At 34.6% G+C, this 25,280-nt stretch overlaps 1 protein-coding gene across 1 annotated transcript; it reads right to left on the reverse strand.

Moving 5' to 3' along the window:
- Window positions 1-7,948: 7,948 nt before the first annotated feature.
- On the reverse strand, window positions 7,949-25,101 carry LOC100372984 (uncharacterized). The gene is made up of 12 exons (XM_002738018.4): window positions 25,003-25,101; window positions 21,764-21,886; window positions 21,425-21,542; window positions 21,094-21,282; window positions 15,036-15,209; window positions 14,128-14,275; window positions 11,203-11,296; window positions 10,752-10,949; window positions 9,843-10,273; window positions 9,392-9,580; window positions 9,159-9,257; window positions 7,949-8,234 (listed from the first exon to the last, which is right to left on the reverse strand). The coding sequence occupies exons 2-12, from the start codon at window positions 21,835-21,837 to the stop codon at window positions 8,122-8,124; spliced, it is 1,827 nt and encodes a 608-aa protein (XP_002738064.2). The 5' UTR covers window positions 21,838-21,886; window positions 25,003-25,101; the 3' UTR covers window positions 7,949-8,121.
- Window positions 25,102-25,280: the final 179 nt, after the last annotated feature.

Below are 25,280 nucleotides of genomic sequence, written 5' to 3' on the forward strand. Positions count from 1 at the left end.
CAGACGTCAAAGTCTGTATACCATAATATGAACACCATGTCTATTCAGACGTCACAGTCTGTATACCATAATATGAACACCATGGCTATTCAGACGTCACAGTCTGTATGAACACCATGGCTATTCAGACGTCACAGTCTGTATACCATAAGTATGAACACCATGGCTATTCAGACATCACAGTCTGTATACCATAAGTATGAACACCAAGGCTATTCAGACGTCACAGTCTGTATACCATAATATGAACACCATGGCTATTCAGACGTCACAGTCTGTAATACCATAAGTATGAACACCATGGCTATTCAGACGTCACAGTCTGTATACCATAAATATGAACACCATGGCTATTCAGACGTCACAGTCTGTATACCATAAGTATGAACACCATGGCTATTCAGACGTCACAGTCTGTATACCATAATATGAACACCATGGCTATTCAGACGTCACAGTCTGTATACCATAAGTATGAACACCATGGCTATTCAGACGTCACAGTCTGTATACCATAAGTATGAACACCATGGTTATTCAGACGTCACAGTCTGTAATACCATAAGTATGAACACCATGGCTATTCAGACGTCACAGTCTGTATACCATAATATGAACACCATGGCTATTCAGACGTCACAGTCTGTATACCATAAGTATGAACACCATGGCTATTCAGACGTCACAGTCTGTATACCATAATATGAACACCATGGCTATTCAGACATCACAGTCTGTATACCATAAGTATGAACACCATGGCTATTCAGACTTCACAGTCTGTATACCATAATATGAACACCATGGCTATTCAGACGTCACAGTCTGTATACCATAAGTATGAACACCATGGCTATTCAGACGTCAAAGTCTGTATACCATAATATGAACACCATGGCTATTCAGACGTCACAGTCTGTATACCATAATATGAACACCATGGCTATTCAGACGTCACAGTCTGTAATACCATAAGTATGAACACCATGGCTATTCAGACGTCACAGTCTGTATACCATAATATGAACACCATGGCTATTCAGACGTCACAGTCTGTATACCATAAGTATGAACACCATGGCTATTCAGACGTCACAGTCTGTATACCATAATATGAACACCATGGCTATTCAGACATCACAGTCTGTATACCATAAGTATGAACACCATGGCTATTCAGACTTCACAGTCTGTATACCATAATATGAACACCATGGCTATTCAGACGTCACAGTCTGTATACCATAAGTATGAACACCATGGCTATTCAGACGTCAAAGTCTGTATACCATAATATGAACACCATGGCTATTCAGACGTCACAGTCTGTATACCATAATATGAACACCATGGCTATTCAGACGTCACAGTCTGTATGAACACCATGGCTATTCAGACGTCACAGTCTGTATACCATAAGTATGAACACCATGGCTATTCAGACATCACAGTCTGTATACCATAAGTATGAACACCAAGGCTATTCAGACGTCACAGTCTGTATACCATAAGTATGAACACCATCGGCTATTCAGACGTCACAGTCTGTATACCATAAGTATGAACACCATGGCTATTCAGACGTCACAGACTGTATACCATAAGTATGAACACCATGGCTATTCAGACGTCACAGTCTGTATACCATAATATGAACACCATGGCTATTCAGACGTCACAGTCTGTATGAACACCATGGCTATTCAGACATCACAGTCTGTATACCATAAGTATGAACACCATGGCTATTCAGACGTCACAGTCTGTATACCATAATATGAACACCATGGCTATTCAGACATCACAGTCTGTATACCATAAGTATGAACACCATGGCTATTCAGACATCACAGTCTGTATACCATAATATGAACACCATGGCTATTGAGACGTCACAGTCTGTATACCATAATATGAACACCATGGCTATTCAGACGTCACAGTCTGTATACTATAAGTATGAACACCATGGCTATTCAGACGTCACAGTCCGTATACCATAAATATGAACACCATGGCTATTCAGACGTCACAGTCTGTATACCATAATATGAATACCATGGCTATTCAGACGTCACAGTCTGTATACCATAAGTATGAACACCATGGCTATTCAGACATCACAGTCTGTATACCATAAGTATGAACACCATGGCTATTCAGACGTCACAGTCTGTATACCATAATATTAACGCCATGGCTATGCAGACGTCACAGTCTGTATACCATAATATTAACGCCATGGCTATGCAGACGTCACAGTCTGTATACCATAAGTATGAACACCATGGCTATTCAGACGTCACAGTCTGTATACCATAAGTATGAACACCATGGCTATTCAGACGTCACAGTCTGTACATCTCCAACCACAATAGTACGACTATTAGAAGACGCATCTCTCTTCAGGATAATAACAACAACCCTACTTTATGTTATCAAAATTTTCATGAAAGTTTTAAATGATCGGCTAGTTAGTTTGGCAGATAATATCCGAGAGATTCAAACGCGATTTTGTAGGAAACTTTCGTCGACGAATGTTGATTATTTATTTTGCTGGCAATTGCTTGTTCAACAATACCTCGTAAAGTTGGTCGAATGCATCATGTTTATATTAATTTCACAAAGGCATTTGGGAAGGTAAACTCGATTACGTATGACGTAGGATTATACTACGTAATGTTCATGGTAAGGTAATACACGTCCAATTAATATGTCCTTAGTAGTTTTAGTGGTTTAAGGCTATATGTTAAGGCCATTTCTGATTACATTATTTATCAATGACATGAATGACGTTGGTGGCAGACAAGCTGACGAATCCCTAATAATAGTATACCGATATATCAATTTACTTACAGTGCAAATTGAATAAATTACAAACATTTCGCAGACACTGGGCGATGGAGGTTAATTTAGACTCGAAAATTGTTGTGTTTCGAAATGGGGGGACTGATATAGATATTGGGCTAAAAACTTACTTTTCAAATATGGTTTTGCTAAACTCTGTTTTGAAGCAAGTGGAGATTTCTCTTATGTTTCTGCATCTTTTCCCCCCACAAAACTCCTTTCTCTGCGTAAAACGTCTGACGATGCTTGCGAGTTAAGATCTACCGTCATAACTGCGATAGTCTTTGACGAGACTATATGCATGTTTACACGTGAATTAAAAATGAACATTCAGTCGTTGTGACGTAATCTGTCATATACCCGCAAAAAATGTCGAAACCCGCCATAGATTATTCTAGTTACATATGAACATTTTAAGGTCGGTGCATAGAAATGTGTTTTATCATATTTTTAAAACTCACAGTACACTTCGACGATTTTTTCCCCCAACAGTTGCTTTTTATGACACGAAGCACTTATAAATTGACACTTTTTATGACACGAAGCACTTATAAATTGACACTTTTTATGACACGAAGCACTTATAAATTGACACTTTTTATGACACGAAACACTTATAAATTGACACTTTTTATGACACGAAGCACTTATAAATTGACACTTTTTATGACACGAAGCACTTATAAATTGACACTTTTTATGACACGAAGCACTTATAAATTGACACTTTTTATGACACGAAACACTTATAAATTGACACTTTTTATGACACGAAACACTTATAAATTGACACTTTTTATGACACGAAACACTTATAAATTGACACTTTTTATGACACGAAACACTTATAAATTGACACTTTTTATGACACGAAGCACTTATAAATTGACACTGTTTATGACACGAAACACTTATAAATTGACACTTTTTATGACACGAAACACTTATAAATTGACACTTTTTATGACACGAAGCACTTATAAATTGACACTTTTTATGACACGAAACACTTATAAATTGACACTTTTTATGACACGAAGCACTTATAAATTGACACTTTTTATGACACGAAACACTTATAAATTGACACTTTTTATGACACGAAGCACTTATAAATTGACACTTTTTATGACACGAAACACTTATAAATTGACACTTTTTATGACACGAAACACTTATAAATTGACACTTTTTATGACACGAAACACTTATAAATTGACACTTTTTATGACACGAAACACTTATAAATTGACACTTTTTATGACACGAAGCACTTATAAATTGACACTTTTTATGACACGAAACACTTATAAATTGACACTTTTTATGACACGAAACACTTATAAATTGACACTTTTAATGACACAAAACACTTATAAATTGACACTTTTTATGACACGAAACACTTATAAATTGACACTTTTTAGTGGATGCCTGCAAAGAAATGGAAATACACAAAGATGATTTACAAAGATGAGTAACAAAACTTAAAGGAAACATCAATATAAACAACATAATGACCCCTAAAGGAAAAGCTCCACAAATGTAGAAGAATGCAATTTACAAATTTTTTATATCACTTTTCATTCTCTAGATATTCAACTTTATATCAGTATTATGTAGTCAGCCATCTTGATTCTCAAGCAAAGGATTATGGGTAAAGTATGAAGTGTCTTTGGATATGCAAATTTGGGTATCAATCGCCAGATTTTATGCAACAACTGCAAGAGAATCTACCAAGTAACTTGGATTTCAGAGTTCAGCTTGTTTTAATGGAGATAAAACATTTTATATATTTGATAAAATAGATTCGAAGTAGATTTGATAAAACCCAGTGCGAGTGAAAATCAATAATTATTTAGCAGTGAAATTTCTCTTGGTTCAGCGACACATTTTGTCTTCACAAACACCATAAAAATTAAAAGTTTGCCAGTAAATGAACTACAGAGGGCAGTATACAGGCATGTACAGGAGAGTGACATTCTCAAACCAGTAGGTTGGTGAAAGTTTAAGAAATACATGTATATGAACTACAGAGGGAAGTATTAAGGCAGAATTTCCAGGAGAGTGACATTCTCAAACCAGCATCAGGTCCTCAGGCCTAATTTGTTGGTATATTAATTTAAAAAATGACAAAGGCATTTGCAAGAAATGTGGCAGACAATTCAGTGAAGGCATAGTTTCCCTTGATATTAATTATGCATACAAGGAAATGACATCACTGGGTTATAATAATAGGCAGAGTATGGCTCCGTTAACTTCCTGTTTAGAAGTCAACAAAGATCATGGATCCATGTGTTTTTTTCGTTGTTCTTTCGTGCTTGTGATCAGCAGATATTTTCAGAGTTTTAAACCAGAGACCTGTAACATTCATAAACGTCAACGTGTATTTATTATCACTGCAGTATCGCATATTTTACTAGTCATGGCCGAAGTGAATAAATTGCGCAATCACTTAATCAAATCTGTGATTGGCTGGTTGCTTCAGCTGTCAATCTTTCTCAGTTCAGTACCGGTGGAAAACCATGTAATGTTGCGCGAGGGCATTTACAAGTGTTAACAGTCCTCAGGCCTTCGCTGAAATGCCTCCAGCATTTCTTGCAAATGCCTTTTCCATTTGCTGATCAGTATATTAACAAATTAGCCCCGAGGACTGTCAACAGTCTAAGGGATTAGTCAGTTACTTCGGCCTAGGGGGGGGGGGTGTCGGTGGATCAGTAGGGGGGATTACCCCGTTTTTGATTGTGCGAATAGGGGGGTCACCTTGTTTTTGATATCATGTTTTCCAGAATTCACACACGCACTCATGCATATATTTTTTTAAATTTTATTTCAGAACAAATGATAAAAAAAGTTAATCGTACAAATGTGTTCTTAATAATAACTATTACCTATATTGCCTATAAATTTGTTGATGCAAAAAATGTTATAGGCTAAATATTTTGAGGTTAAAGTTGCCAAATAACTAACAGATTATGCAATGCGGCTAGAACCCCAATTATACAGTTAAGTTTTAAACACATCCCAAGTCCATGTGCTGCTGATATCAGATTATTTTATTTAAAGTCTGAAGTCACCATTGTATAAGATATTTACTGGATTTATCCAATTATAACAGGAGACGGAAAGACAACACAGCAATTAGTACAAAGAGCAGTGACAGTTTTTGTTCAGCAAATCAAAAAAGTTAAATTTGTGAAAATGCTGATATATAAATTAAAATAAATGATGAAAAAATAAATAGTTTGCTCTGTAAAATACTAAAATCCAACACAAATTTAAGCAAAATCAAGGTTTCCTTTGTTTTCATAAGCACATAATAATATAATGTTGGGGGGGGGGGGGGGGTCACCCACTTTTTTTTATTTGATAGGGGGTGGGTCGACTGAGATTTAGAGCTGGCAAAATGGAATCTGCCGATCCCCCCCCCCAGGCCGAAGTAACTGAACAATCCCTAATTGGTGTTAGTTTGAGAAATACATTTATATGAACTAGAGAGGGCGGTATACAAACATTTTCAGGAGTGACATTCTCACACCAGCAGGTTGGTGAATGCGCGAGAATGAGCATTAAACCACAGTCCCTCTATCCCCGGTCTGGAAACGACTGGCGTTCTTTTGTCTGGAGCCGCGGTGCGGGTAAACAAACCTTCACACTCGGGCCGAGGGAGTCAGGAAGTCAGACAGATTACAATATCGTCAAAATATTCATTAAAATCGGAAAATTTACCGTCATGCAAAGCGATACCTTATTGTATGACTTCACTTTGCCTTCAAATTCGGGCAACCACAACATAAACAAACATGTAAACAAAATTATCACTATGAAATTTGGGTTTTTAGAACCCTGATACAACCAGCCTACCAACTCATAAACATCCACTTCCTGCAATGCAAAGATTAATATCGGGAATTATGATCATTTTCGTTTTAATGGGGAAAAAACTTGGCGTGCCAACATGCTGACATCGCTAAACAAATCTTGTCAAAATGGCGTCGTTCACGTTGTCGATCGAAAAACCTGTGATATTTCTGATTCTTGGGGGGTTTGTAACAGTTCAAGTCAACTATACAACAACTAATAACTTTATTCTATGCAAAAGTATATAACAATGCTTTAATGTTGTATATAAATGATTTTTTTTAGCACAGAATCGAGTACATTGTCATTTCAAAACGTCACCATTTGCATTTACGATCTAAAAGGCATCCATAAAAGTCGCTCAATTCAACATTAATAAAATGCGGTGTGACAAATAACAAACTAACCCACCAATTTTTGATGATATATTTCGATCATAAAATGTCAAAATCGAAGACAAATATGGGTTTCGCGCCGAGGAGTATGGTAAATAAAATAGAGATTATTTCAATCACCCCAAAATCAAAAAACGACAAATATCTGGGTAAAGGTTTGTAAAATTGTTGCGAAAATGTGTCGCTGCTGGTGAAATAGATGAATTAAAGAACTACTCACCGGCTAAAATATGACCTTATAAAGATATCCTGATTAAAAAATTATGTGAAAAAGCACGAATTCTGGAATAAACAACTAAGTTGTAAAAAAATACACAACACTGACGATGTCAAATCATGTACTGATCACGTGACAATGCTTTGCCCAACCCCGCAATGCGCCTTTGCCAGGGAAGGAGGCAATTCACACCTAATACAATGACCGTTTCCAGACCGGGGATAGAGGGACTATGATTAAACCAACCTGCCATTTCCATGTCTCTCCCTATAATGCTGCCTGTATACTGCCCTCTGTAGTTCATACATGTATTTTCCAAACTCCAACCAACCTACCCTAAGTCCCATCTGAAAATTCTGCCTGTATACTGCTCTCTGTTGTTTATGTTTTACACTATGCAAACGTTTGCGTGATAGGAGATGTGGAATTCAATATACATCTAAAGCATACTGGCCAGTCATGTATCGTTATGGTTACATCATGATTACCCATATGTAGGTTCAACAAATTATTTAATACTCAGAAGCTTATATTTTTGATTAAATAAATTACTGAATGGTGTAACCATGACATCAGGAGACGAGTCAACAAAGGTCACTTCTGAGGCACAAACTGACAACAATTTCAGTTGTACATATTAAACATTTTTTTATTTACAAAACATAAATAGGATGAAAAAGATGATGGAGAAAAATACATGACAAATATTAGAGGACACAGGTGATGTTTCTTAATTCAAAAAATAAACATTCCCACCAAAGACCATAGATATATATATTTAAATATTTCTATACATGTATATCATTGTCCTAAGATGGATGTATAATTGATGGCAACATAGCTAAGAACTACCAGATTAACACTAGCACTCAATGCCAGCAAAGACTGCCAGATGTATGACCGACTGAAAACACCTGAAAGGGAAAAAAACACACATAAAATCAGGTTACTTATTTTGGACAGGCAAATGGATATGATCAGATTATAATAATAAACAAATAATTGGACAAGTTGGAAGGTTGATCATTTTTACATGTGATGTCAATGGTAATGGTAGGACAGAACTAGAGTCCAGGTGTGACCAGCTTATCAATACAGACAAGAGACTTCTATAGAGGTTTATTAACAACAGTTTTAACCAATGAAGTTGAGTGTAAATAGCGACTCAGGCTAGCACTGAATGCACATCTTGTTTGTGTGCAGTCAGTAAAATCACTGGCGGCAACTCAAAAACAAGATAGTAACTTTAGGCACACACTCAAGCAAATTAGAAGGTATATCCGAAATTTTAACTCAAAGATTTGTATGAGGATACATTTAGCGCAAAGCTACGACCATCATTGTCATGGCAACAGTGGAACTATTTTTTTAAATTTGTCTACCTTTCTAGTTAGTGTGCAGGTGTTACGGGCCTGTCAAGTTTGACCAATATTGGCCCAGGCCCCCAAAAAAATCACAGAAGAAATTATCAAAAAAAAATGTAATAGTAACTTTGGGTCCACACTCAAGCTGAGATAAGTTTTCACTCCAAGACAAAGGAGGAGATACATTTGGCGCTTTTTCAGTGTTTTGGCTGTTGCCATGGAATTGAAAGGGAATGGTGGGGTAGGAATTTTTTCAGATTTTATCACCTACCAAGAATAAAGATGTGACCAAGTTTAAATGAAAACAGCCCAGCCAAAAAAATTCAGAGTTGAAATGTGAAGATGACAGACTTATGATTTATACAAATTCCATGGTGTTAAAAATAAAATAAATCTAACATAGTTGATGACCATGAATATTTCCCATTCAAAGAAATTTAAATCTCTCCCACAAACTGATCCAGGATGACTCACCTTGCTTTATACAGTTGACAGCATTTTCAGAATTAGTCATCTGGTTACTATGACTACCAATGGATGATGAAGATGAAGATGAATCAGAGTTGGGTTGCTCTGAAATCAAAGTAATACCAAATAAGTTAAGATTGAGAGAACATTTGTCAGACCAGTCTGTCATTGTGATGGAATTCAGAAGCTCTATGTACATCTTTAACTTGTTAGACATGATAGATTGTGTTGATTCTTACCTGTAGTCTCCTGTGATGAAAACAATTCTTTTGATGTAGTTATTTTAGAGTCTTGCGCTGGAGAGGAGAAGTTGAACCTTGAGGGACAAAGAATAGATGTGCGTTTACACATTGATGAAGATGCCATTGCCATGGTAACAGGTCTAGTTGTAATTTCTCCACATTTCACAGCATGGGATGACCACATTCCTGTAAAGCATGAAAACAGATTATGATGCTGTTACCATAGAAACGTGCACAAATTAAAGAGAAAGTTTATAATATTTTGTAAAAGACAAAGACATCATTGACACATTGAAAGCTAGCACCCATCAAATTTGTACAGCTGGATGTCAAGCAGGAAAGGAGAGCTTGTGTAATATTTTGAATCCTTAATAGGAATCGATTTATCTGATTACTGTGAACCACAGAACATTGATTGAACATTACAACTAGTAGAAATGGAACTTACCCAAGTCTCTTCTCTTAGTATTTGAAGGAGGCCCCAGTGACAATGCGTCTAATGGCTCATCAAATAAGCCCTTTTTAGGAGTTGTTGGTACTGTTTCCAAAAAACTACTGTTCAATCCCCTGTGATTGGTTGCTGCAAAGGATTTTGTGGATGCTGTTTCTAGGTGTTCATAGTTCTGTGTCTTTTGATTGGCTGATGCAAGTGAGTTTAATGATCCTGTTTCTGCATACCCATAACATGGTTTGTTTGGATTGGTAGACACAAATGATTTCAATGAAGCAGTTTCTAGATACCCACTATTTTCGTGATTGGATGAAGGTGCATATATGTCATCATTCCTCACTGAGGCTTCACAATCATCAGCCAATGAGCTACAGAGACTGCTATCACATGACAGGGAAGACATATTGGAGAATGAGTCGAAACTTTTCCTGTAAAATTCAAAAAAAAAAAAATGATTACAAACAATGAAACAATCCCTGTTGGCAGTTGGTAGTGATCCTTCAGTATGGTGTTTGGTATGCCTAAGAAACAATTGATGACATGTTATTATTGGAAGATTTTTTTATGGAGATGATGACACATTCAATGGAACTGAGATACAAGGGAAAACTAGCCATGGGACTCCCACAATGAACTAAGTGTGCAATCTGTCAAGTATACATTGCGAATGGGAAATTGTCATGTATAAATTTATTGTAAAACCATTTATTTTCACTATTTTGATAATGTGAACAAATTTGCAACAAATTCTATTGTTATTTTACATGTCCATGTGAATTTAATTCTGTGAATTTTACTGTCAGCAAAAATAGTGAAATTAAAACCCAGTGAATAATTAATTATATAAAAAATTCAGATTGCCTAAGTGGAAATAGTTTTCAAGAAGACAGATAATTATACAAATACCTTTTTTTCATAGACCGAGGAGGTTGAATCGTTCTGTTCTGCAACAGGCAAAGTAGTGAAACAAACAAACACAGTAAAGGCATCAAAACCTTCTCTAACACAAGAATAAGTAAAGACGGAAACCACTCATTAGCTCCAGAATGCATACATAGCAACAGTAACCATAGAAACGGTAGACCTGCATCAGCACCACTTATTCTAGAAGAATCAAAATAGAAGTTTCTTTATTTAGACATCAGTATAGTTGTCTGACAACAATTAACCAATCAGAATCCATGTTACATCCTACATTGCAAAATAAGTACTCAGTGATTGGTTAACAAATCCTATCATAAGAGTTGCAAGACTGCAAGCTCTAAAGGTCCTGGCACAGTCTAGGGCACTGTTGTCATGGCAATTTCATCAACTGTCTGCTCTTCTAGAGTTGTCGTATTATATTCAATAAACATACCTGTCTTTGCCAGCAATAAAACTGCTTATAACAGACGTGAAAAGTCCCATATTAATATATACATATAAAATATCTTTTGAAGGAAAACAAACATCTGAAAAAAAAAAAATGCTTTCAGAATGAATGAGACTAACATGCATAAACTTCCTAAAAGTGATTCCCTATGAATGGCTATTTCAAAGTCTTAAGACAAATTTTGGGGTGCCCATATTAGTTTTGGAATAATAAAACTTAAATGTCATAGTCCCAGTTTTTGAAAAAAGGAATACATAGTCTAAGATATCATTACTATTATTATGAATAACTAAATAAAGTGAGTATGTTTTATTGCATGTACAATGTATCTCTAGGATTGTTCAGTCCATATGATGTCCATTTTAATATTATTTACACAGACACTGTAATTGCTACACTAGGTAAAATGGTTGATGACATGTTGAAACAAATATGCAAATGAACACCATGTCTTTGTACTTGGCTTTGAACAAAAAAAGTCAAAACATGCCATGGAAATGGACCCATGAAAATGATAAACATGGCCACCAGTCGGCCATTTTGTATCAAATTACTAAACAAACTGAAGCACATCAGTAACACATCACTGTTGATGACAAGTTCAAATTTTGTGAATTTATTTTTTTGACAGGAATAGCTGCCAGTGGGTTAAATTTTATTAGAATTCAAAAGTAGCTGAGAGAATCATGCATTTTATTATGCCTTGTCATGTCTTTTGACCAAAATCTGTGAATGTTTATCTGAGAAATGAGATTTGTAAAATAAACAAGCAACCTGACAGCTGAAGTAGCTTAGCTGTTCTACAAAAACATTGTGGTAACCAAGTTGAGCAACACACATCTTGACTGTTGAGAAGAACAAATCTGACAGAGGTCTACCATACCAAGTATCAAAGCAATTGAGCTGGTAGTTTTCAAGTAGTTGAAAATAGCTTTTTTTACCAAAAATGACAAATATTCACCCAAAACAGGAAATTGAAGATATTGTCACAAAATAGTTTCCAAGAAATAAAAAACTGAGCTGGTAGTTTTCAAGAAGTCAAAAATGCAATTTTTGACGGATGATGGACAACTATATGACCTATACGAACAGCTCCGCCCTGTCATCTACAATAACAGTGGAGTTGAAAAAAACAAACTCAGAAAGATCTCCTATGTACTTTTAAATATATTCAAAATTTAAGATTAGCCGTTCAAATAAGAAGCTTGACGATTAATATTGGTCTGATTCACAAAATGAAAACACAAAATGAAAACAATGTATTCTACAGTATTTATAATCACTCACAGAAAATTCTGTGATTTGTAGTCTGATTTATTTCAGTGCACCTGTACCACAAGTTCAATTTAGCGAACTATTGGAAATTGGCTTATAAAAATTAGATAACTAATATTCATGATTTAGTTTAGATTTCAACATAAAACTATTATAGACGTATTTAAACCTAAAACTAATTGGGTCATCACATTAGAGATTGAGCATTTATTTACTAAGATTCATTAGAATAAGATGTTTAACACTTGAGATATCAGCAGAAAAGTCAAATAGTGACTAATTATTATGCAAATTAGGAAATTTATATGCACAGATTTTTACCTAAAACTGATTAGATCTGTGCATTGTTCTAGAGAATCTATGTAACAATTTTCATTGAAATGTGATGATATCAGTGGAAAAAAACTGACAACTGTAGAATACTTTATTTTTGCTTGGAATTTATTTTCACTGAAAGGATGATTCCGCGAAAATAAAATCCAGCGAATATACTTTTTTTCCTATATTTCACATTAAACTCATCAAAAATCAGTGAAAATAAAGTCCATACAAAACGCCCAAAAAGCTTTTTCAGCGAAAATTCCAGCGAAAATAAAGTATTTCACAGTAATTAATATGCAAATTGATGAAATCTGATTAGTGGTTCTTGCGATACCCGTAGAACAGACATACATACAACACAGAGGGAAGTCAATACAAGAAAACTTAGAAAGAACTCCTGTGTGCTGAGAGTATTGGAGACACATTCAAAATTAATTCAAAATTACTTGAGATATTGATGGAAAAGCTGAAAACTAATTATGAAAATCAGGTAATTAATATTAACAGATTTTTATCCAAAACTAATCAAATCTGCACATAAGTTCAGAGCAACTATGTACCAAGTTTCATCAAAATCTAATGAGTAGTTCTTTAGATATCAGCGGTCAGTCATGGAACAGCTAAAAATTAGCTAATTATCATGCAAATTAGGAAATTAATATGCATAGATTTTTACCAAATCCTAATCAAATCTGCGCATATGCCAGAGCATATATGCACCAAGTTTCATCAAAAACCAATGTGTGGTTCTTGAAATATCAGTGGAACAGACGAACACAAACACATACAGACAGGCTAACCGCAAAGACTCCCGTTGGCACACGGGAGTGAAAAACAACAAAATGGCCGCCAGTCAACACAAACTGACGTTATGTACTAATGGAATCCTATGTATGTACTGTAAGCCATATGACACGACAAGAAATATCATTATTGACAAAATAGCTATACATGTATAACTGTAATTCCATATACTTGTCAAATATACAAGGTGTATTGACATACCATAATGTTGTTAATTATAGAATATCAATCATACATGTATAGCAATGACTGAGAAATTTTTAATAGAGGATTTTAAAGGCTACTCTCCACAATTTACATTTTGAGAAGTCCCAAAAAAATTGGGATCCTGAGCTAAATTTTGAAATATACCATTAAGTGAAATGTAATAATAATTATAATAATCTTTATTGCATAAACGTATTCTTATTTGGATATTGACTCAAAAAAAGAAAATTACAATAAAAATCAAGACCATCAACAACAATCCTTTATTTTTTTTTCTTCTTGTAAAGAAAATGATTTATTCACCTTTTATTGCATCATATTTTGTTGATCCATCAGCATTGCCATGGTTACTTCCCATGTTACCAAGGAAACACAATAAACTAATAATAACTGTACAAGCACGCACGAGCTTGACTTTCCATGGTAGAGATAATACTGGATGGTATATGCTCTATATAACACAAAACAAATCAACTTTAAATTGAACAGAAAATCTGCTACAAATATAACTACGGAGACGACTGCCACATTCCTCAACATTCTATATTTTGACAGATCATAAGTACAGGCTAAGTTAAGTTATTCAATTTACTTAACTCTAAAAATTTGCATATTAATTATTTCTGTATTTTTTTCAAACCCACTGCAAACAATATTAACAGTTTGGATAAAATGAAATAAACAGAAATCAGAATATTGTCACACAAGTGAACAAGTTGGATGTAAGGCCAGACTTTTTTTTATTCCTTGTTTCTTTTATAAGGCAATTTTTTTGAGGAGGGCAGAAAAAAAATAAAATTAATTCTTTTTTCCCATTAGATTTGGTACTTTGATGATCATGATACTCCCACAAAAATGCAACTTGGATTTGTTATGCGGCGGGCATCAAAAAAATTAAGATAAAAATAATATTTTTTTAGCATTATTTTTGCGCTCACATTTTCGGCTCCTGTTCATTTCATCCTCCATACATAAATTTCTTAAATAACTGACAAAAGTCTAAATTCTGACGAATATTTTACTTTAAATTTATTACTTTAAATTTGACAGAAACAATAATGGTGCTTAAAAGTTTTTAATAATTGGTAATATTATTTCTAATATAAAGTTTTACTCTGGAATCATACCTGAAGCTTTAATGGGGTCTTGAGACCATTATATTTGACGGTCATGAAAAAATGAAAAGTTGAAACAAAACTATATATACTCACAATAGAAACATTTTTTAAACTTGATTCTTTCAAACGCTTTCCCAACATTTTAGATTTCAAATTTCTGTTTTGTGTTCGTAATTCTCTTCGTAAAGCAGTCTCACATCGCAAACACAATTTGTAAACTTGCTCCAAGCGATGCTCGTACACTTCTATTTCTTCATCAAATGTTTCCTGAGAAGTGATAAGTGAATAATTTATATGGTCTGCAGAAAACTAGAGAGGTGGGTGATTGTACAGTGGATGGCGTATTCGCTTCACACCAGACAAGTTCTATTCACACAGCAGTATAAATCTTAGAACAGTCTGTCTGTCAGGAGTCACTGACTGACTAGATCATGGATTACTGATTGACTAGACCATAGATTACTAACTGACTAGATCATGAATTACTGATTGACTAGATCATGGATTACTGATTGACTAGATCATGGATTACTGACTGACTAGATCATGGATTACTGACTGACTAGATCATAGATTACTGATTGAATAGATCATGGATTACTGATCGACTAGATCATGGATTACTGATTGACTAGATTATGGATTACTGACTGACTAGATCATGGATTACTGACTGACTAGATCATGGATTACTGACTGACTAGATCATAGATTACTGATTGAATAGATCATGGATTACTGATCGACTAGATCATGGATTACTGATTGACTAGATTATGGATTACTGACTGACTAGATCATGGATTACTGACTGACTAGATCATGGATTACAGATGAACTAGATCATGGATTACTGACTGACTAGATCATGGATTACTGACTGACTAGATCATGGATTACTGATTGACTAGATCATGGATTACTGACTGACTAGATCATGGATTACTGACTGACTAGATCATGGATTACTGACTGACTAGATCATGGATTACTGACTGACTAGATCATGGATTACTGACTGACTAGATCATGGATTACTGACTGACTAAATCATAGATTACTGACTGACTAGATCATGGATTACTGATTGATTAGATCATGGATTACTGACGGACTAGATCATGGATTACTGACTGACTAGATCATGGATTACTGACTGACTAGATCATGGATTACTGACTGACTAGATCATGGATTACTGACTGACTGACTGACTAGATCATGGATTACTGACTGACTAGATCATGGATTACTGACTGACTAAATCATAGATTACTGACTGACTAGATCATGAATTACTGATTGATTAGATCATGGATTACTGACGGACTAGATCATGGATTACTGACTGACTAGATCATGGATTACTGACTGACTAGACCATAGATTACTAACTGACTAGAGCATGGATTACTGATTGACTAGATCATGGATTACTGATTGACTATATCATGGATTACTGACTGACTAGATCATGGATTACTGACTGACTAGATCATGGATTACTGACTGACTAGACCATAGATTAGTAACTGACTAGATCATGGATTACTGATTGACTAGATCATGGATTACTGATTGACTAGATCATGGATTACTGACTGACTAGATCATAGATTACTGATCGACTAGATCATGGATTACTGATTGACTAGATTATGGATTACTGATTGACTAGATTATGGACTACTGACAGACTAGATCATGGATTACTAACTAACTGTCTAGATCATGGATTACTAACTAACTAACTAGATCACGGATTACAGACGAACTAGATCATGGATTACTGACTGACTAGATCATGGATTACTGACTGACTAGATCATGGATTACTGACTGACTAGATCATGGATTACTGATTGACTAGATCATGGATTACTGATTGACTAGATCATGGATTACTGACTGACTAGATCATGGATTACTGACTGACTAGATCATGGATTACTGACTGACTAGATCATGGATTACTGACTGACTAGATCATGGATTACTGACTGACTAAATCATAGATTACTGACTGACTAGATCATGGATTACTGATTGATTAGATCATGGATTACTGATGGACTAGATCATGGATTACTGACGGACTAGATCATGGATTACTGACTGACTAGATCATGGATTACTGATTGACTAGATCATGGATTACTGATTGACTAGATCATGGATTCATGACTGACTAGATCATGGATTACTGACTGACTAGATCATGGATTACTGACTGACTAGATCATGGATTACTCACTGACTAGATCATGGATTACTGACTGACTAGATCATGGATTACTGATTGACTAGATCATGGATTACTGACTGACTAGATCATGGATTACTGATTGACTAGATCATGGATTACTGACGGACTAGATCATGGATTACTGACTGACATATAGGATAGATAAAGGGGTATGGGATGACATGTACATTTTAAGAAACCAAGGAAATAATAATCAAAGAAAGCTTAGAAAGAACTCCCATGTGCTGAGAGTATTGGAGACACATTAAATATAATTCAAAATTACTTAGCTGAAAACTAATTATGCAAATCAGAAAATTAATATGACCAGATTTGAGTGTAAAACTAATGAGGTCTGCGCAATGTAACAGAAAATCTATGTCTCCAAGTTTAATTGAAATGTGATTAGAATCAAAAAATTATGAATTATTATGCTTATTAGGGAATTAATATGAACAGATTTTTACCCCAAACTAATTAGGTTTGTACATTGTCCTAGAGCATCTTTGTACTAAGTTTCATTGAAATGGAATAATTAGTACCGTAAAAACTCAAAAATTTCGACCCCTCTAAAAATTCGTTCACCTAATTATTTGCCGGGTTTCGGTGTTCTATTTACCTCCAAATTTTCGACTCCACTAAAAATTGCCGACTCATTCTTATTCGACAATTGCGACCAGTTTTAGTTTTCCCCCAAACGAAAAAAAAAAACCGATGTGAGCGTTCAAACGGGACCTTCCTTGAAGGCATGAATCCGGGTTTCTGATTGCTGAGAGATTTTTATTTTACTGGTAACGAAAATATATTCTAAATAAACGAAGTTTCAAATAAAAACGAACACAAAAATCTCGGCATGCTGCGTTTCTGAATTGTTGATTATTACCGTACTCAGTAGTGATTATAATAATGTAAACAAAATAAATTTGTTGAATGGTTATGAAATACAAATAAAAGTCAACTTAGTTTCATCGTAAGCGAATGATTCCGGTCTCGTATAAACGTTTGATGCTGTAGGATATCCGCCATGTTCTCTTAGGTCAAATAGGTCAAACCGCTAATTAACCAATCAAAAAGCTGGATGATGCCAACGTGTTCAAATTACCATAGCTTATTTAAATATGTTAATGTTATTGAACGCAATGCGGAAGAGATGTTGTAGTACGATATTTTGGCTTGGATTTTGATGCGAAAACGGCATGATTTTTTTTAAATAAAAAAATTAGTTGTTTTTAAAAAATAAACTGGTCATCTGAAGAATAATTTAACATTGTTCACAGTGATAACAGCTCATTCTCGAAAGGAAGCTTACCCGCTCACGCTAGTCACGATAAAAATCATACACGTGTACTATTGAATAGACAGACGTCAATGACTACGGTAAAACTTAGACTCTATTTTAGCCGGCAGGATTGATTGAAATGTCCGAAAAATGACGCCAAAATACACCTTAAAAGTCCCATTTTATTTTCTTAAATCCCATTTTATTTTTTAATCCAAGGGCGAATTTACGGCAGAATCTGGTCCCTCAAATAAGGGACACGTGAGCTTTGATTCTAACCGGATACATTGCACTGGGTCGGGGAGATCGTTTGCTAAACTTCCATGTATCTTTTATCCAATGGGTACCTGTACTTCGAACATTCGCAAATTTTCCTAGGTAGTGCGAGACAGCTTTGTCTTTTGACCTATTACTTTTGTGCTGACCTCTTCTCCGCGTCTTGATGTTTTGTTTTGCTTGTCATAATACTCACCGATTGATGACTTTGTTTAGATTTTGAGTTACAACTCGGCCACGACCTTTGCTTTTACCGTGAAACATGGGGAAGTTTACGTCAATTGACGGACATTGCATTTTTTAAAAACTAATGAAGCACATGGTCTATCATCCCCATTTTTTCATTTGCTGATTTCTATTCTGAAAAATTCGACCGTCCGAAAATGCACCTTAATTTTGACTCTAAAAACACGTCACATTTCTAACACCAATTATTTAAAACCGGTCGAAATTTTGTTTTTACGGTACTTTAGATATCAGTGTGAAAGCTTAAAATTGGTTAATTATGCAAATTAGGTAATTAATATGTACAGATTTTAACCCACAATTATTCAGGTCTGTCTATTGTCCTACAGCATCCATGTACATTCATTGATATGTGATGTATAGTACCTGAGATATCAGTGTGAAAGTTGGTTAATTATGCAAATTAGGTGATTAATATGCACAAATATTTACCGGAAACTAATTGGGTCTGCATAATTCTAGATTCATTGAAATGTGATTAGTACTTTAGATATCAGTAGAAAAGCTGAAAAATAATTATGCAAATTAGGTAATTAATATGCACAATTATTTACCCTAAAACTAATCAGGTCTCTGCATAGTCCTAAAGGATCTATGTACCAAGTTTCATTGAAATGCGATGATTAGTACTTGAGATACCCGTGGAAAAGCTGAAAATTAACTAATTATGCAAATTAGGTGATTAATATGCACAAATATTTATCGAAAACAATCAATCTCTGCATAGTCCTTGAGTATGTAAGCACCAAGTTTCTTTGAAATGTAATGCTAACTACTTATATCAAATGCTGAAAATTAATTAATTATGCAAATTAGGTAATTAATATGTACTGATATTACCATAAAAACTATCAGGTCTGTGCAGTGTCATATGACATCTATGTACCAAGTTTCATTGAAATGTCATGATCAGTACTTATATCAAATGCTGAAAATTAATTAATTATGCAAATTATGTAATTAATATGAACTGATATTACCATAAAAACTATCAGGTCTGTGCAGTGTCATATGACATCTATGTACCAAGTTTCATTGAAATGCGATGATTAGTACTTATATCAAATGCTGAAAATTAATTAATTATGCAAATTAGGTAATTAATATGAACTGATATTACCATAAAAACTATCAGGTCTGTGCAGTGTCATATGACATCTATGTACCAAGTTTCATTGAAATGTGATAATTAGTACTTGAGATATCAGTGGAAAAACCGAAAATTGACTAATCATTATGCAAATTAGGTAATTAGTATCCACGGATTATTACCAAAAACTAATCAAAACCTAGGATTAGTTCAGAGCATGTATGTACAAAGTTTCATCAAAATCCAATGAGTGGTTGTTTAGATATCAGTGGAACAATCATGGAACAGCTAAAAATCAGCTAATTATCATGCAAATTAGGTAATTAATATGTACAGATTTTTACCAAAAACTAATCAAATCTGCGCATATGTTCAGAGCATCTATGTACCAAGTTTCATCAAAATCCAATGAGTGGTTGTTTAGATATCAATGGAACAATCATGGAACAGCTAAAAATCAGCTAATTAACATGCAAATTAGATAATTAGTATGCACGGATTTTTACCAAAAACTAATCAAATCTGTGCATATGTTCAGAGCATCTATGTACCAAGTTTCATCAAAATCCAATGAGTGGTTGTTTAGATATCAGTGGAACAATCATGGAACAGCTAAAAATCAGCTAATTATCATGCAAATTAGGTAATTAATATGCACAGATTTTTACCAAAAACTAATCAAATCTGCGCATATGTTCAGAGCATCTATGTACCAAGTTTCATCAAAATCCAATGAGTGGTTCTTTAGATATCAGTGGAACAGTCATAGAACAGCTAAAAATTAGCTAATTATCATGCAAATTAGGTAATTAACGAGCATGGATTTTTACCAAAACCTAATAAAATCTGCGCATTGGCCCAGAGCATCTATGCACCAAGTTTCATCAAAAACCGATGTATAGTTCTTGAGATAGCAGTGGAACAGTCCGACACACATACACACATACACACACACAGACACACTAACTGCAAAGACTCCCATTTTGTGCTTCGCACATGGGAGTCAAAAACATACCTCGTTTCGAGGTACAAATACTGCTAGTTGTCTCACTTTCAATAACTGATTCCTATTACACTGCTGACATAACAAATTTGTAGTACTGTCATGATTAATTGATGAATTTTGCTGTTGAGATTCTATAAGAATACTATGGTTAAGTTCTTCAAGATGCTGTGCTGGTATTGGTTTATTGTAGTCCCCATCCTGAAAGAGGTCAAAGTTCATAAATTAAAGGTCAGTAAGGTCCTGCTTTGCCATAGTAATGCATTATACTTTCATGTAAAAATAATTGTTAATAATTTTAATTTTCAAAAATTTAGATTAATTCCAGGGATTGCAATCTTACCTCATTAAAACCATTGTATTGTTCACAGTGTGGACAGTCCCAGCAGTTTTTATTTCCATAAGGCACAATGGTGTCTTCATTACAGAACCAACAGTTTACTTTGACATGACTTGGATGTCTGCAGAAGCAACATTGGGTACATCATTAAGTGGTAAACAAATCAAGTCAAACTTTACACACGCTATTAGAGGTGTACATCTGATGTAGAAATATGGCAAGTAATTTAATATAAACAACTGATTTGCTATAAGCCAAATCAACATCATTGTCATTTCTTTAAGAAACTGAACTTTGACTCAAACCATGAACACAGGTTTTACATGGCATAAGGTCACTCACCTGATGAAAACCAACCATATGAACAATGAACCAATAACAGCAGTACACATTACAGTAAGAATAGTTAACAACATTATTACTATGGTTACCAATCAGCTGATCATGTAGAGTAAGAGGCAGGACCTATAAGAATATCAAACAATAACTGGTAACTCCAGGTAACAGTGTCTTACTAAATATGTAGATGATAATACTTTTATTCTATCCCACTTTCCATGGTGATAATTCTTAACTTGGCTCTGGATTTGGGTTCAGCTTCATTCACTAGTTCATGAACTATTTACCTGACATTATCTTATAAATTTATAAACATAAAATTCAGCTCTCCAAAACAATACAAATCATAACTCTGTAGTTTTTAAATTCTATTATGTATGTTTTAGTATTATAAATCAGTTTAAGTTTAAAAGTATCACGTTGACTAGTGTCAATACTGCAATAATAAAGCTTATATACAGGTTGTATTGTTTGTATCTCGTCATCAAAGCATCAAACAAGTACAAAGCTTTAATACGCTGTGAAGAGATTACATTCTTCAAATTCCTAGAAAGCATGTGTTTAGAAGACCATGATACAAAGCACAAACAATTCTGGAGCTGATTTCAGCATCATTTATTGGGAAGGCATCTATTTGACAACAAAAAATATAACTATAATAGATCTCTACAATAGTATTTTTTATTATAATGTAACGATCAACACAAAAGTAATAAAGAAATAATTTTAACAAAAAGGAGAACAAAATGGTAAGAGTTTCCTAGGACCCCTTGCTCATAACTCTAATCCTAACCTTGCGCCTCCAGTACCCCTCCTCCATTTCAATTATATATACCCCCTTTTTGGTCAGTTATGATTATTGGGGGGGGGGGTTATTGAATTACATTGGGGTTGGTGTGGGTGCTGGAGTGTTAGGGTTAGGTGGGTTGGTATGACAGGCCTTAAAGCGAGAGGGTTGTCACCTGCACACGCGTGGGAATTGAGTCCCAAGCGACGATTACAACACATGCTAAAAACGCAAAGGCTCATGGGTAGACGCTTGTTTTTAAACAATGACACGCTATGACCATCTGACGCATGCACAGGTGACAACTCCCTCACTTTAAGGAACTCTTTCCAATAAATAAATAAAAAATAAAGTGAGAGTTTCAACATGTCTGGTTAAATGAACTGAAGTTGTAATCATGACGATAACAAATGTGTTGGCGATCCGCTCCGCTAGGATTGCCCTTATAATCACTTTTGTCGTTTTGTGTGTGTGTGTGTGTCTGTGTGCATGATTTCCCGTGGGATAAAACACTTCAGACATAGCTCGTTCTATTTGAATTTTTGTTATCTTTTTTCATTATCGAGAAATTTGACCCAAAAGTTGGGGTAACTTTTCACCAGCAACGGCTTTTGACTCCTCTGTGATTTTTTCGGCTCGGCTGGTTTTGTTAATACTTCACAGGTAGGTCATGCCGTCACTAATTGGAAAAAAATCCTGGCCCACCACTGCCATTGCAACATCCAAAAACTGATTTTTGAATACTTTCGCCCCAAATGTATTACCTGTGTTTTGTACACAGTCAGCTGGCATCGATCTCGCTGGGTGTATATGATAAAGGGAAGTTGTGCAACCAAATTTGCCGAGTTTGCAGTTTTTCGCCAATAAAAAAATAACTAAGGCAAAAACTCACGGTTTTTCAGCATTTTTGTAATAAAGACATAATTCTCTATCAATAAACCGCCCAAAACAGGAACGTTTCTACTAATTATTGTGTTTTTTCGACGTTATTCGAAAAACCTGCGATTAGCCTGCGAAAGTAGAACATTCCGGAGGGGGTGAAAAATTAACAGCGGGTTTTTGCCTCAGTTATTTTTTTATTGGCGAAAAACTGCGAACTCGGCAAATTTGGTTGCACAACTTCCCTCTATCAATGATCAATGATAGTATCATATACACCCAGTGACACTGATGCCAGCTGACTGTGGTTTTGTAATAGCAGTGTTCAAATGACCATGCTTTTTATTTTGGTTATGTTGCGCACTGGTAGGAGATCTCCGGCACTGACATTGTTACACTGTATCAACGTAATCCCAACACAACTTTGAACTTTGAATGAACTGTAAATGCTGCCTGCAATCTAGAAAATACTATCGCAAAACGAATGGAAATAATAAATTATGTATCAGAAGAATACGTCCTAGTAATAAACTAAGTGACTTCTAAAGACTGAATGTTTTTTGCAAACTTCGTATACGAGTCCATTTAGTTATAAACCGACGTTAGCTTCATGTTTATGTCACACTATGGAAACAACCAAAAACATGTTGCTTGTTTTTGAGCGGAGCGGATCGCCAACCAGCCTATCGGCTTGTTTGTATATGTACACCTCAGATCCATTTCATGTTTTTTGTCATTATTAATTATTACATTTTAAGTGCCTATTAGGAAACTGAAATTCCTATATAGTTGGATTTAAATTTTCATAAATATTATATTACATAATATATTAAAATGGGGGAAAATACCCGATACTCTTCATTCAATATTACACCCCCCTCAGATCCAAATGGTGGATGCTTTAAGGTAGAAGCCTAGTCATAATTTTTGACAAAATTGGTCATAAATCGCATGACAATGTTCATTAGTTTATTATGTACAATCATGAAACTAATGTCTAATGTTACAGTGAAATAGCATTATTTTGTGTGTTATAGTTATGCTTTTTGAGAAACGTGTCCTAATATTTCTTGAAAATTGCAATTTTTAGAACAATTCCATAGAACACAATGTTAAAGAAAAATTGCATTTTTTTACACTTTTTAAAACCCAGATTTTTTAAATAATTCAGAACAACAAAAAGTACTCCATCATTAACAATATATAATTTTTTCAGCCTATGTCACCAGGCTAGATTTTGAGATATTGCATAATATATCTACCATAGGAACCTATGGTAAAAGTGTTATAATAGTGTCAAAATGGCGACTTTCCACTAAATTACAACCATCAATTTCTCGAAAAAAAGGCTGGTGACCCCCAACTTTTTTTTAGGTCAATATCCTTATATTGCCTTGGAGTACAATTTATTGCAAAATGAATAAATTCTGGGTTTTTAAATTTATGAGTAGGCTTCTACCTTAAGAGCGATGAAATTGTTATTGATGAAAGTGTAGAAAATTAAATATTATCATGAATGGTAATGACATATTATAATGAATGTTGAGCTAGAGAGATTGATAATTCCATTACCGACCTGACCAGGACACTTTTTAAATTGCAACAATCACACAAAACACCAAATAGCGTAACTCTGATTATCACACGTGAGGTCGAATAAACAACGAACAAACAAACACCAGGAAGATCGGTCCACGTAAGTTTTTTGAAATGAATATACTCGAAATGTGTTATTTGTCTTCTGCCACTTAGCCGCTATATAATGATTTGTTATGAAAATATCAATCTAATATATACAGTCAATAAATCGTGGATTACATAATTTTGAAATAATATTGTGAGAAAAATGTATTT

This window comes from Saccoglossus kowalevskii, chromosome 15, assembly GCF_978046115.1.
Source record: "Saccoglossus kowalevskii chromosome 15, keSacKowa6.1, whole genome shotgun sequence".
NCBI lineage: Eukaryota > Metazoa > Hemichordata > Enteropneusta > Harrimaniidae > Saccoglossus > Saccoglossus kowalevskii.

Coding starts and splice junctions, on each gene's coding strand:
- LOC100372984 (XM_002738018.4), bottom strand. CDS start 21,837: ATGTTGTTAACTATTCTTACTGTAATGTGTACTGCTGTTATTGGTTCA. Junction 21,283..21,424: donor AATACAATGGTTTTAATGAG/GTAAGATTGCAA, acceptor GACCTCTTTCAG/GATGGGGACTACAATAAACC. Junction 9,258..9,391: donor TTCATCACAGGAGACTACAG/GTAAGAATCAAC, acceptor CTTTGATTTCAG/AGCAACCCAACTCTGATTCA.